Source organism: Rana temporaria, chromosome 9 (assembly GCF_905171775.1).
Source record: "Rana temporaria chromosome 9, aRanTem1.1, whole genome shotgun sequence".
NCBI lineage: Eukaryota > Metazoa > Chordata > Amphibia > Anura > Ranidae > Rana > Rana temporaria.
The window spans coordinates 52,038,121-52,052,515 of NC_053497.1; the positions used below are offsets into that span (position 1 = coordinate 52,038,121).

Sequence of the window (14,395 nt, forward strand, 5' to 3'; positions counted from 1 at the left end):
ATAACTTGTGATTTATTCTCTATTTATACAAAAACCCAAACTTATTTACATTAAAACATGAACGTGTTGGGGATTTTATATAAAGTATAAAAGTACAATCTAAAATATATTCAAATACATTTTTCTGGTGCCTGTGTCTGCTTAGAAGTGAACCCTTTCTATTTGTTATGGTGACAACTGTCAAACTGTACAGTTGTCACCAGAACTGGAAGAGAAGGAAATCCTTCCAATAGATACACCCTTTCCAGTGGTAAATGTCCAAGTGGAAAGTTTGCCTCACATTAGAAAGACTGAAAGATTTCTTCTTGCTTCCTGTGGTGTACTGGGGCAAGAAATCTCCCCCAACACACAAATTAACAGGAATCCTAAAAATGGCTTACTCTGTTTTGATTAAGCCCCTGTTCACACTGGTGCAGCTTTGAAATTGCGCTACAACAGAAGTCTATGCAAGTCGCAATTAAATCATCAAAAAGTAGTGCAGGAACCTTTTTCAAAGTACCTCTGACATTAGACGCAGCAATTTAAACAGTTCTATTGCTGACAATGTGGTGTGACTTGTCACACGATTTGGAACTGTCAAATTACATGACAATTTGCACCAGTGTGAAAAGGGGCTTAGATATTCTTTCAGAAGGGAATCTCCAACTCTTCTCCTCAGCCACTGTCCTCATGTAGCATTTGCCCTTACAATCAAAGCTGCCTACCTTGGTGTAATAGATATCCACAGGGTAACGACGTCCAGGAATTCGGAAAACCGGTGCATCGTCAAAAAATGCAGAAAAGCGCTCTGTGTTCAGAGTGGCACTGGAGACTAGGACCTTGAGATCTGGTCGAAAACGGGCAATGTCCTTAATGAGGCCAAACAGAACATCTGTATGCAAAGTCCGCTCATGGGCTTCATCTATAATTACTACACTGAAAAAAATTAAATAACAATCCATTTAAAAATGACTTGGATTACAAGAAAATGTTCCTGAAAAAAAAATCATGGAGGCTGTCATTCTGCCAATGCTAGCTTGTCTGGCTGTCATGCAGAACCTCTTGCCTCAATATACTGTGTCACCAACATAAGGTCTTCCAACTTTCCTGGGTTACATATTAGTTCCAGGTCAATGACTCAAAAATGTGAAGCCAATGGGCTAGTGAATTAGTTAGGCAAACAGGACCTTCAGAAGGAGCTCAGCAATGGCAAAACAGTGGCAGTTGTGATATTTCATGGAGTTTGCCTTAATCATGAAAGAAGGTGGGCAAAACTTTTGCTTAGTAGTGGGAATTTTATTTTTCCAAATCTTATTTTATTAAAGTTTTTAGTTAAAAATACAGATTCACTTACGGTATATAATATACATAATAGAGTGGGTATATATATAGAAAAACTTGTACCATTGTTTGAGATGCATTATTTATCCCTTGTATATCAAGGGTTTATTTTCCTCAAATAATATGCAATAAGTACCTACCGTATATACGCATGGACACAGTGAGGCATGCAGACGGACACCCTAGGCTTATACTCGAGTTAATAAGTTTTCCCATTTTTTTGTGGTAAAATTAGGTGCCTCGGCTTATATTCGGGTCGGCTTATACTCGAGTATATACGGTATTTTGATATTTAACCACTCCCACCCGGTCAATAGACAATTGACGTCCGGGAAGCGGTTCTGTAATCATGACTGGACGTCTATTGACGTCCAGCAGGAAAACATGCCGGCGCACGCCTGTGACCACTAGGGAAGCCACCAGGACCACCAGGGAAGGGGGCAACGTGGATTGCCAGGTATGTACCACATGGCCATCCATATGTTAAAAAAAAATATTTGCAATAGATGCCAATCAGTGCCCACAAATGGGCACTGACTGGCAACATGGGCACAACATAGGAAACATTTAAAAAAAGTGCCCAGCAATGCCACCATCAGTGCCACCCCTCAGTGTCCATCCGTGCCCACCTATCAGTGCCCATCTGTGCCACCCATAAGTACCCATCAGTGCCGCCTATGAGTGCCCATCAGTGTCACATACCAGCGCCGCCTATCAGTGCCCATCAGTGTCGCCTATCAGTGACCATCAGTGCCACCTTTATCAGTGCCACCTTATCGGTGTCCATCAGTGCCGCCTTATCAGTGCAGCCATATCAGTGCCGGTAATTGAAGAAGAAAATTGACTTACTTATTTCCAAAATAATTTTACAGAAAAAAATTAACACTTTTTTTTTTTTTTTATTCGGTCTTTTTTTTGTTGTTGCGCAAAAAAAAAAAAAAAAATTGCAAAGGTGATCAAATACCACCAAAAGAAAGCTCTATTTGTGGGAACAAAATGATAAAAAAAATTGTTTGGGTACAGTGTAGCATGACCGCCCAATTGTCATTCAAATTGTGACAGCGCTGAAAGCTGAAAATTGGCTTGGGCAGGAAGGTGCGTAAGTGCATGGTATGGAAGTAGTTAAAGATGTCAAGAATTTTTAATTAGTTGTATATTTTACTTCTGTTTGGGGGGGGGAAAATCACAGCTTTAGTAAATATATTACGAACAATATACATAAACGTGGGGGGGAGCAAAAAGAACAAATGGAGATGGAAAGAAAAGTTTCTAAATAGGGAGAAAAAAAAGAAGAGAAAATGGGAAATTAAAAAAAAAAAAAAGTAACTTTTATTAGAGATCTGTATATCATACCTGTAACCAGCCAAGTCTGGTTCTGTGAGGAACTCTCGCAGCAACATTCCATCAGTCATATACTTCAACACAGTGCGCTCAGACGTGCAGTCCTCAAACCGAATGCTGTATCCAACCTGGATTTGGGAGGGTAGGAGGAAAAAAGAATTAAGGAGGATACAAATATCCAGTAAGCCTATTGTAGGTGCTGCCTTTGCCACACTGAAGTCTCAAACACTATTATCAGCTGTACCCAGTACCCTCTGTAGACTACAGAACCTTTCCCCCTATGTCAAGGAGATGAGGAGGGTGGGGGAGTGGTTTGGTTGTCCAAATTTAAGAGTTAGATTCCTAGGCTTATCCACAATATACACAGTACAGAAAGTAAACATTGGCACCCTAGGGAAGGAAGGGTGATAGGATCACAGGATAAAAAAAAAAAGGAAAAAACAAAAAGAAGGATCAAATAGAGATAACTTTAAAATCACCACACCTAAAAATTGGTAAGGTTCAATATATTACATTTGTATTTTTTGGCTTAGATACGCTTTAATAAACTTTATTCATTGTCATCTACACAGCACTATGTTGTGTCTGCAAAAGAATATCATCATAAATAAAAAAGACAAAAAGCTAAAAATGACAACTGAAATAAAACAAACTACAATTATCACTGACAGATTACCTCATTACCCAGTTTCACGGACATCTCCTGTGACACACGAGCTGCCACACTCATGGCTGCCACTCTTCGAGGCTGTGTGCATCCGATTTTCATTCCATTATTAGTGTAACCCTACATGGGACAGAGAAGAAAAACAGAAGCACTAAATATTGCACAAAGAAATACAGTGAACCTGTGAGAAAAAGTGTAAGCTGCTTGTTGCTGACCTGTTACCAATACCAGCACGGTCATCCCGACCCTGGCCTTACTATATGCAGACTGTTCGATATCACTTGCTGCATAATTGTTCCAGGTCAGTGACCAAGTAGAGAAACCATGATTAGGGTGATGGCCACAGAGCCCACACCATTTAAAAACAAGCCCAGAACAGCAGCTCCAGCATTTCTCTCATAGGTTTCCTTAAAAAAAAAAAAAAAAGGGGGGGGGGGGGGGCATCGTTCCATTCACAGTAAAGTAATCGTTTCTGTAAAAAGTACCCTCTCAACCCAATGATATTCATCTTTTTTAGCAGTTTCTAACCGCCCTTTCCTCCACTGAGGCTGTCAGCAAAGTACCCAGTGTAGGCTGCTGCAGTACCCTGGGAAAAGTGGTGATGTTTCCTCCTTCATCGTGCATCAGTGCTCAGGAGATCAGCAATTGACGGATAAACCCGAGCACATCCACCCCCCTCCAGTGGTGAGAAATCGCTGGAGGGGAGTTTCATAAAGACATAGGTGTGGGGATGGGAGGTTTTGCCCTTAACTGACAATCTCTTCAACCACCCCATCGCCAGAAGGTTTTTACCCCCTTCACGACCAGGCCATTTTTTGCTAATTTAGCACAAACATGTTTTTAACCAGCAACAGAGTGTTACTGCAACTAGATTTTAGTTCTAGCGTCTTGTAATAGTCTCCTTCACACCAGGCTTGGATTTGTATGTATTCATGCATTAGTGTTAACTCAGCTTGACCCTGGGTCAGCCTATACAAAAGACTGAAGCCTCGTACACACGTTCGGTTTACTCGGCAAGAACCAGCAAGAAAACTGCTGGCAGAGCTTTCTTGCCAAGTAAACCGAGGGTGTGTATGAGGCTTTAAGGTTTCTCGACAAGAAAACTGCCCAGAATCTAGACGAGAAAAAATAGAGAACATGTTTTCTATTTTCTCGTTGTGAGATTCTCCGCAGTTTTCTTGTCGAGAAACCCGAGAGTGTGTATACTTACCTGGTCGCCGTGGAAACCCGCGCATGCTCGATATTACTTTGATGAATGCGCGGTAGCTTCCTAGGCATAGGTAGGGTGCAGCAAGATGGCATCGAATGTGACGAGCGCATGCTCGTCGTACGTGATGATGTCACCGCGTTCATACCTTTCAAGAGAACCGCGGTTCTTTTGAAACGAGTCTGTACACTCGGGTGGCAAGAGATTCTTGCCAAGAATCTCGTCAGGGAAAACAACGTTTTTTTCCCCCCCGACGAGATTCTTGCCTGTGTGTACAGGGCTTAACACTCACGCCAGCCTATCATGTCTGAGAAAAAAAAAAGAAGATTTGAAACTCGTCACCCAACACATCCTGACATCACAGTTGGTCCAGGACTCCGTGTGCATTCCAATCTGGTTTACGATACCGTCAGGCCGAGTCCCGGCGTTCTGATTGTTACAACTTGGCTGGGAGAACGGTGAACCTGCTGCGGCACATTGTGGGACCCTGCTAGTGACTCGATATCTCTCTGTACATGCCTGTTAACCTTATTGTCATGCGAGTAGCCATCTGGCTGTTTTAATAAACTCTTTATGGTTATACCCCTTCACTTAGATTGGCGCTCCCAAGCCTAAAGCTATTACACAATAGCTTACAAAACAAAAATAGTAGAGACCCGCAATTTAATCAGCATAAAAAAAAGCATGCAAACAGAACAACTCACTTCTTCATGCAGATACTGTGGGATCTGGGTTGTCTTGCCGGATCCTGTCTCCCCTTCAATAATGAGAATTTGATGCTCAGCAATGGCTTTGAGGAGATCTTCTCGGTATGGGAAGACAGGAAGGCTGCGTCTCACCTCTTGCAGGGACAAGTTCTTTTTTTCCAGCTCTGAGAGTGCTTTTTCGTTTTCATCTTCCTGACAATTTAGAAAAAATTTTTATAAAAAATATGCCTTAATCTAAGAGTTCAAAACGACTCTTCAAATTTGTCCTATGATGGATGTGAGGCCTGAGATCATATAAGCCACAACAGTTTGTGACGTGACTAGTAAATGTTATTCAATGACATTCTAAAAGTAAAGAAATCCAATTGAAGGAAAAAAAAAAAAAAAAAAACCACACACACACACACACACACACACACACACACGCTTTTTCTGTACCCTATAGACAATTTATTCCAAAATATAGATTTTATTACACAAATAAAGTAAAAAATCATAAATGCATTGATTTTGCGCTAGCCCAAGGCCTGAATAAAGAAATATTGACGATTCTGTGGTTTCTTTTGGAATTAAATAATAATTTTTATAAAATTAGGCCCAACATACCTTTGAGACATTACACACTTTTCTAATGTTAAATGGCTTGGTTTGAATGGTTACTGCAGCCATCCAAACCCTCCTGGCTCCAAAGAGCGCTAAGCAAAGGTTTGACATGAAGACATCCAACACAAACAACCAATGCACTTCAGAAGCAAATACTTATCTATACTTTCCCACCTCTGAAATTTTAATTACAAAGTTCTTGTTCTGGTGTTTTGTTTTTGAGATAAGACTCAACTTTTCAGTGCATTATGTTGGAGATGTGTATATTTAGAGTACAGCTTATTTTATGCTGTGCTCTCTATCCCCCCAAGAATGGAAGAAGGAAACATTGTCAAGGTCATCTAAAAAACAAAAATGGGGGCAAATGTAGGGTTTTAGCCAGACAGGCAAACACACTGCAAGGTTGCATGACAACCATCTCCTATGTCACCTAGTCAATTTAAAGTAAGCCTTTCCCAAAAATAATATGAAGGCTGCCACTGCTGATCTTCTCCTAAAATAATAATAGTTGGCTAGCTGTTATACTGACCTTATGGCTTCAGTACTTTCAGTTACCAACTCAATGCAAGTATACAGAAACACATACGATTGTAGGACTATAGTCATTAAGAATTAAAGTGATATTAAAAGGCAAGTTTTTTGTTTAGTTTTTTTTAAATAACAAACATGTCATAGTTCACCTGCTCTGTGCAGTAGTTTTGCACAGAACAGCCCCGATCCTCCTCTTCTCAGGTCCCCCTGCCGATGCTTCTGGCCCCTCCCTGTGCCCAGAGCAAACAGCTTGCGATATGTCACTTGTATATTGCAACCGGCGTCTTCATGCGTAGGCGCTCTTGGTGTTTGAGTTTACATTCATACGCGTGTGTGTACGTACACATAGAGGCGGGGCCTCAAAAAAAACATTTTGGTGGGAATTTATGTGCTAGGGTGTAACTTGAATGTTTTACCATAAAAAATAAAAAACAAAATTCCTTATGTGACGATTTTTTGAGACCCTGGATGTCCACTGAATGTAAACGCAATGCAGATCACCATTACTGAGGTTGTGTGGAAGCAATCATTCGGCAGTGCCGCCGTCCAAATGCTTCCATCTGACTGTGCAATTAACCGATCCCTGACTGCTGCTCCTCTCTGCCAATACCTTCAGTGGCTTCCCCTACCAGACCATATAAAATTCAAAATATTAATCACAACATACAAGGCCATCCACAACGTCGCCCCTAGCTACATCAACAACCTCAGCTACAGATATCGCCCAAATCGTCCTCTCCATTCTTCCCGAGACCACCTGCTCTCTAGCTCCCTTGTTACCGCCTCCCACCAGGATTTCTCCAGAGCCTCTCCCATCCTCTGGAGCTCCCTGCCCCAGTATGTCTGGTCAGCCCCTACCCTGTCCGCCTTTATGCAATCCCTGAAAACTAACTTAATCAGAGAAGCCCACCCCACCTCCACCTAGGAACTGTACCCGAGTCACCTCCATCAGATCATCCCTGCAGCTATTGCCTTTTGTACCATCTCCCCCTCCCTTTAGACTGTAATCTCCATGAGCAGAGCCCTTCTATTCCTTCTGTAATGAACTGTATTGTAAATTGTACTGTCACCCCCTCTACACTGCAAAGCTTTGCGCAAACAGTTGGCGCTATATGAATCCTGTATAGTTATAATAAAATGCCCCACTGTCAGGTTCGTATGTTGTACAGACCTAAAAGTGAAAGTGTAAAATGAAAAAGGTTTATTTTTGACCGAAGTGCATCTGTAACCAATGGCATGAATCAAGGCTCTTTGGAGTGTAAAACAGGGATACACTTGTGACAGTGGGACTTCTCACCTGCTCTACAGTTCCTTTTATTTGCGTTGCACTGACAAACTGTATCACCTCATCTTCCTCCATCACATAGTCATACTGCTTTTGTCCCCGTGCACGAGCATCCTTTGCACCAAATGACAGAGCTGCTGCTCCAATGTGCTCCTCCTCCCATCGCCTCTGTTCTTCACGAGGGGCAAAACGTTCTTCTGTCAACGGCTCCTCATAACGGTCTGGAATTTTCTGCACAGTACAAAATACAAACCATTAGAAGTACTGCAATTAGTTAACTGGATTATAGCATGTAGCAAAAATACCCTTAACAACTGGTAAAATTATAAAACATATTTAGAGACAAGTGCAATTTAAAACAAAAAAAGTTTACTAATCCTTTTTCCCTTATGTGACCTAACCTAACCTAACCCTATCCCTTCCACAGATGTATAACTTACCAACCAAAAGCCGCAGCCTCTGTTGTTTGTTTACATCTCTCACCGTCTTGCTTCGCGCTCCCAGCCTCAATATGCAGCCCCACAGAAGTCTATGGGGTTGAAATGCACAGGCACATAGAGGACAGCGAGACTTGTGTTGGTGGATGTAAAAAAAAGCACTGTAGTACCAGATACCTGTTGCCCTCCTGTATCGGGATTTTGGCAACAGATCTTCAAACTATCCTGTAAACTGATGGCGAGTTCCATTCAACATTTACCTGAGGTGGCTCTCTCTATACTCCCTGGCAAATTTAAATCCAATAAAGAAGATGTGTGGCGACACTTTCTTGCAGCAGCCAGTAGTAGCGATTCCCTGTCACTGGAGATCGACAATCATGCCTTCCCTGGGGGATTGGGGCGTTGGGCTACTGAAGTGGTAAATATGGTAAAGACAAACATTTTCTCTCACTTGGACTTCATGGTCCATGTTCTGATACTCCTCTGAGTTTATCTCCTGGGCTGAGAGCGGCATAGACAACGTTGCCTTGGGACCATGATGTGCTTCTCGTCCCCCATCTTTATGGGCCTATTAATTTTCCTCTATGTCTATGTCTAAATACACCTTTAGGAATCCATTGAGCAAATGTACCATGACTTCGACTTATCCATTGTTACCGATTCAGTGTGTGACCCCCTACGACTTATTTTTCATAAAAACAGGTTTTTCATATAACCTTTCCTGATGCATTACGAATGGGACTACTATGATCCCGTTTTCTGAAATGATGATGAATGTTACTTTAACCTGTTATGTTTTTAGGGGTTGCTAACACAGATGGTCTCCTGATGTGCCACATAAACATGTTTTCATTCCAATTTATGTAGCCTAGATATGCATTTTTTTCCAACGTACACAATACTTATTGTTGGTGTACCTTACCAATGTTTGTAATGTTTATATATTCTTATATCTCTCTCTATATGAATAAAATAAGATTGAATTAAAAAAGCACTGGAGGTTGCATTCATCGGCTAGAGGAAGGCACACACCTGTGGAGAGGGAGGGTGGGTTAGAGATGAGGTCATGGTAAAGGGGCAAAAAGGGATTAATGCAAACTGTGAATCCCAAAATAGAGTCAAGTAGGAGGGCATTAGAAGTGTACTTTTTGACGCTTAGACTGTAACTTCTTGTCTCTCTGTTTTCTGCATCACAAACCACATTCAAACATCCAGTGGTACAGATTGTGAATATAAAAAGCCTGCAGTGTGTTCCAGCATCACAAGCACATTCCAGGATCACCAGATCACCAGATTACTGACAAATATTCTTGGGTGGACTGTGGCACTACAAGTATACCTGGATAAATTAGGGTACCAAGTATGCTTCCTTTAGGAATCCTAATGCGAAATCAACAGTTTTGACAGTTCTGTAAATTTAGGTAGCTGAATAAGGGGCCCTGTGTCAATGAGCTTTGGGTTTGTGTTAATGACACTAGCGTAAGATGCTTGTGAGACCATTCAGGTCAGGGACTTGGGTGTCATCTTTGACTCTAGATTGAACTTGCGCCCCTCAGGTAAATCAGGTTGTGAGTTCTTGCCACTTCCACCTGAGACTCCTGAGGTCGACTTTACGATATATCGCAGACTCTGACAAGATCACCATGGTCAATGCCATCTTCAGGAGCTGATTAGACTACTGCAATGCTCTGTACTTGGACTTGCCTGCTTGTACCATCCACAAGCTCCAGCTGATTCAAAATACCGCTGCAAGGTTGACCGTTGTGACCACATTACTCTATCCCTTAGAGCCCTGCATTGGCTGCCCGTGAAAGAACGGATTTTGGTCAAAACTAGATGTCTTGTCCATAAGGCATTGTATGGATGTGGCCCAGAGTACCTGAGGGAAAAATTCACCAAGTATACCCGATCCTTGAGATCGGCGAATCTGGCCAAATTTAATATTCCAAAATTCAGAAAGAAAAAATGCAGAGGGAGAACGAGTGAAGTACAAGGAGCTGAATTTTGGAACTCCTTGCCTCTGAAACTGAGATTTCAGAATGACCTTCTGAAATTTCGGCAGGAATTGAAAACCATACTTTTTGTACAAGCTTTTGGAGTCACCAAATTTATGGGGTGTGACGGACAGATCCTCAGTTTTTTTTATATGCTGTTATCCTGGTGTGTTGCCTTTCTTAAGGACTTTTAATGTTAATGTCTTTGATTTTGCACCTCAAGGGTTTCAGATAAGACATGTAGGTTAAGCATTTTAATAAATAAAAAAAGTAGGCTATGCTCCCTTTAGGAATATCAACAGTTTTGATAGTTCTGTAAATTTAGGTAACTGAATAAAGGGCCCTGTGTCAATGAGCTTTGGGTTTGTGTTAATAGTACTAGTGTAAGATGCTTGTGAGACCATTCAAAATTCTGACCCGAAAGTGGGAGCGGGTACCTGTCAAAGCCAGGTACCCGCTCATACCTCCCACAAAAAGTGCCTTTTGGGTGGAGCTCCGCTTTAAGGACAGAATTTCATATTATAAAGCCCTACTCAAATGCTCACAACTACTGAGGAATGGTTTGTCCGAAAAAATATTATATTTCTTCCGACACTCCACTTTGACAGGGGGCAGTTACCTGTGACATTAGGCATGCAGATTAGAGTCTGCCAAACCAACCATAAGCCAATTTGTCTCAGATCTGTACACCTGACATCAAATGCACCCCTCCCTGTTGTCAGAACAGACAATGGACTTAGGTGATTACATCCTTTACAAGATGTGCTTCATGAGTTCTGGATCAAATCTGAAATGTACCTTACTCCTGGTCTCCTCAGGCATAACGTAACGGTCATGTGTTTCTATGTGCTGCTTCTTTTTGGCCTTATCATATTCCCTCGCCAGATCCATCACTGTGCGCTTGTACTCCAAATTCTTTTTCTCGGGTGCGGTCAGGCCAGGCCCAAACAAATATTCTTCATCTGCTATCTCCGCCTCCAGGTCCTCCAGCTTGTCCTTTTCTCTCTTCCCCAAATAGTCCCGCCGAGACTTCTTCCTTAGCTCTGGTACCTGTATCAAACACAAACATTTAAACTCCTTAACCATTTGAACATTTGCAAGATTTACCCCCCACATTTTTGCCATACGGCACTGCGTCATTTTAAATTGCGCAACACTGTGCCCAAATAAAATGTATGTCCCTTTTTCCCCACAAATAGAGCTTTCTTATGGTGGTATTTGATCACCACTGCATTTTTTTTTTTTGCGCTATAAACAAACAAAAAAAATAAAAAATAAAAAAACGGGAAATTATGAAAAAAATAATGTTTTTTTTTTTTGTTTGTTTTTTTTACATTCTGCTATAAATATATGCAGTAAAAAAAATTAAGAAAATTTAGACATCTTCAGAAATTTAGGCCAATATGTATTCTGTTTTAAGTTGCGCCTTTACAACCACTTTAAACCACAGGCAAAAAGTACAAAAATAAAAAAACTGCAATATCGAATTAAATTAGGTTTACCATTTTTTTACGATCTTCTTCTGCCATCTTTAGTCTCTTCTGCGCTTCTTCATATGCCTAGAATGTAATTGTAGGGAACACAAATTAAAATAGTAGGTCTAGAAATACAATGAAGAAATGACAGCACTATACGTAAAAAAATGTAACGGGTGTGGACATTTTCAGCAAATAGACTAACTCCCCCCACAGTGCCTTCTCCCTACAGCCAACTTTATGTTTCAGAACACCTTACCTTTTTATCTGACCTCTCCACAATATTCCTGGTTTTCTCCTTATCTCTCTTCTTTACCCTTTCTGCAAAAGCATCTCTTTCCTCCAGATCCTTTAACCGTTCTATCTCTTCTTGGTCTTCTTCATCTGAGATTATCTGAGGAGATGAAGCTTTTTCTTTTCTGGAAGTCATTGAAAGATGGACAAATCAGATGTCAGATCATTCATTAATGTCTATTTTAACAAAAACCAGCATGGCATACTTGCTACACTACTCTATTTTCACGTATGGCATGACAATAGGGAACAGATTCTTTGCAACTCTACAGTGTTGACTGAATATTACATAGCTTTTAAACAAGTCCCAGAACAGCTGTACTCACTGTGCGTGGTCACTCTCACTGTCAGACGACTCTTTCCTCCTTTTCCTCAGATGTTTCTTCTTTTTTTTCTTGTCATATTTGCTCTCTTCCTTTGCCTCGTCCTCATCGCTATCCTCCAGAAGGGTGTAGGATTTGTTTTTCTGTTGGATGGCCAGGGCCTCTCGCTCTGCAGCCCGAGCTGGGCGTTCAACTGACACTTTACGGGGAAGCTGTGCAGAAGAAAAAAAAAAAAGAAGAAAGAAGGAAGAAGGGAGATTATATATACACATACACACCATAAATATATTGGGTGGTTAGTGGTCGATGGTCCTAATAAAGATATGGCACCTCATCCCTTAATTAGAAATGAAAAAGGGAGTGGAGGGGTATGGGATTATTGCGTGCCAGAAAATAGAAACCAAAACACAATAGATATATATAAAAAAAAACACGGTCTATCTCCCGGCGCACACACGGCGTGACAACGCCACTCACTGGCACATCAGTGGGGCTAGAAGAAGCCTCTCCCTCACAGCCTTAGTGCTGCTGGCAGGGACGCTGATGCACCGTGCTTAAACCTTTCGGTAAGCTCCTTCTTTTGAAAAAAAAAAAAAACATACTCTGATATCCAAGGCATTATACTTAACCAATTGTTTATTCTGAAACTTTGTTTCTTGTAGAATTGGGCACTTTACTTGTTAATTGCTGCGGTTACCTTGAACTCATACCTGGGCTCTCCTAAGTAGCCAGCCTACTTGGATTTACTCTGTAAGTCCCTTTTATCAACCTTTAACTCTCAATACAAGGGCTCTTTTTTGAGCATATACCTGTACTAACAGGTGCTTCACTTACACTTTCATTACATCTATTGAGCTTGATATTTCTATTTCTTTCTCTTATTTTTTAGATACATTATAACAAAATTAGCCCAGCGTCCCTGCATTTTTCATCCTTTCTTTTAATTGCCAGCCCCCCTAGGTAGGTCCTTACCAACTATTTGTGTCATGCTGTTATACACTATATTGATTACTACTAGGGCCGAAACAACTAATCGATTATGAAATTAATCGATTACAATTTTCATAATCGATTAATCGGCCAGTAACATAATGGGGTTAAAAAAACTAAAATTAGCCCTTTATAGTACAAAAAAGCAAATCGCTACTGTAAATATTACTTTCACTGTCCCACAGTAAAAAAATTAACCCCTTACAGTAGCAATTATTTGCTCTTTTGGTACTTATTTTTGTTTTTTTAACCCCATTATGTTACTAAACATCTCAGGCCTGGGTTCACACCTCTGTTTTTTGGTGCTTTTTGCAGAAACACACTACAGTTCATTTCCATGTTTTCCTATGGGACACGTTCATATCCATGATTTCTTTTCAGCTGCTGCGTATTTGGAAAGGGCAAGGACTTTTTAACGCAAAGCGGTGCTATTTTGTTTTTTGGTTCAATATACTTCAATGGAGAATCTGCAGAAAAGCATGTAATGTGTTTTTGCGGCAATTTGTGTTTTGTAATCTGCCCAACAACAAATTGGGTAAAAAAAAAAAGCAAATTTTTTTTTTTAGTCTATTATCCGATTAATCGAAACAATAATCGACCAACTAATCGATTATGAAAATAATCGTTATTTGCAGCCCTCATTACTACGATTATTAAATAATTTTATGATTATTGGTATGGGGCCTTCCCTTAATTTGATTTTCTTCATTGTCCTTTAATAGCCACGGCTGGGGTCCCTGAATCTGTATCTACCTTCAGGCGATTTCCTGCCTGGTTCGCATGGGGAGCATAGGGTAGGTTTCCATCACTTTCTGCCCTACAGGGACCTTAGTGCTAGTTGCTAGTGCTATAGCTGCACTATATGTGGGGGTTTCTATTATGGTAGCGTGGGGGGGGGGGGGGGGGGGGGGGGATTTGGACCTTATGTTGTGGTACCTTGGCTCCTGTTGCTTCGCCATATGTTCCAGCCAAACTATATATGTTACAAATGATGAATAAAGTATGTACTTGTATTTAATGGATTTGATAAAATTGTTCTTGTTCTATCCCTTCAGAGCCACTCACTGAGACGGTCATGTCACAAATCCCCTGACGAAGCCAACGATTGGCGAAACTAGTTGGGTAGACCTGACCAATGGCCTTTATCTCTATGTCTTGCTCCCACGTTTCTGTTTACATGTTTGAACCAATTTTTATCTTCTTGTAACCAATAAATCTTTT

The 14,395-nt window shown here is 40.9% G+C and overlaps 1 protein-coding gene across 2 annotated transcripts in view; it reads right to left on the bottom strand.

The window, feature by feature from the left end:
* Window positions 1-14,395, bottom strand: part of DHX16 (DEAH-box helicase 16) — a 65,517-nt gene that overhangs the window by 45,751 nt on the left and 5,371 nt on the right. For both annotated transcript variants that reach the window (XM_040323449.1, XM_040323448.1), the window contains exons 3-11: window positions 12,188-12,396; window positions 11,827-11,986; window positions 11,595-11,651; window positions 10,891-11,142; window positions 7,674-7,892; window positions 5,240-5,434; window positions 3,338-3,448; window positions 2,674-2,789; window positions 705-915 (exon numbers count right to left, since the gene is read on the bottom strand). In XM_040323449.1, coding sequence (XP_040179383.1) covers window positions 705-915; window positions 2,674-2,789; window positions 3,338-3,448; window positions 5,240-5,434; window positions 7,674-7,892; window positions 10,891-11,142; window positions 11,595-11,651; window positions 11,827-11,986; window positions 12,188-12,396 — 1,530 coding nt within the window. The remainder of the gene's footprint in view (window positions 1-704; window positions 916-2,673; window positions 2,790-3,337; window positions 3,449-5,239; window positions 5,435-7,673; window positions 7,893-10,890; window positions 11,143-11,594; window positions 11,652-11,826; window positions 11,987-12,187; window positions 12,397-14,395) is intronic.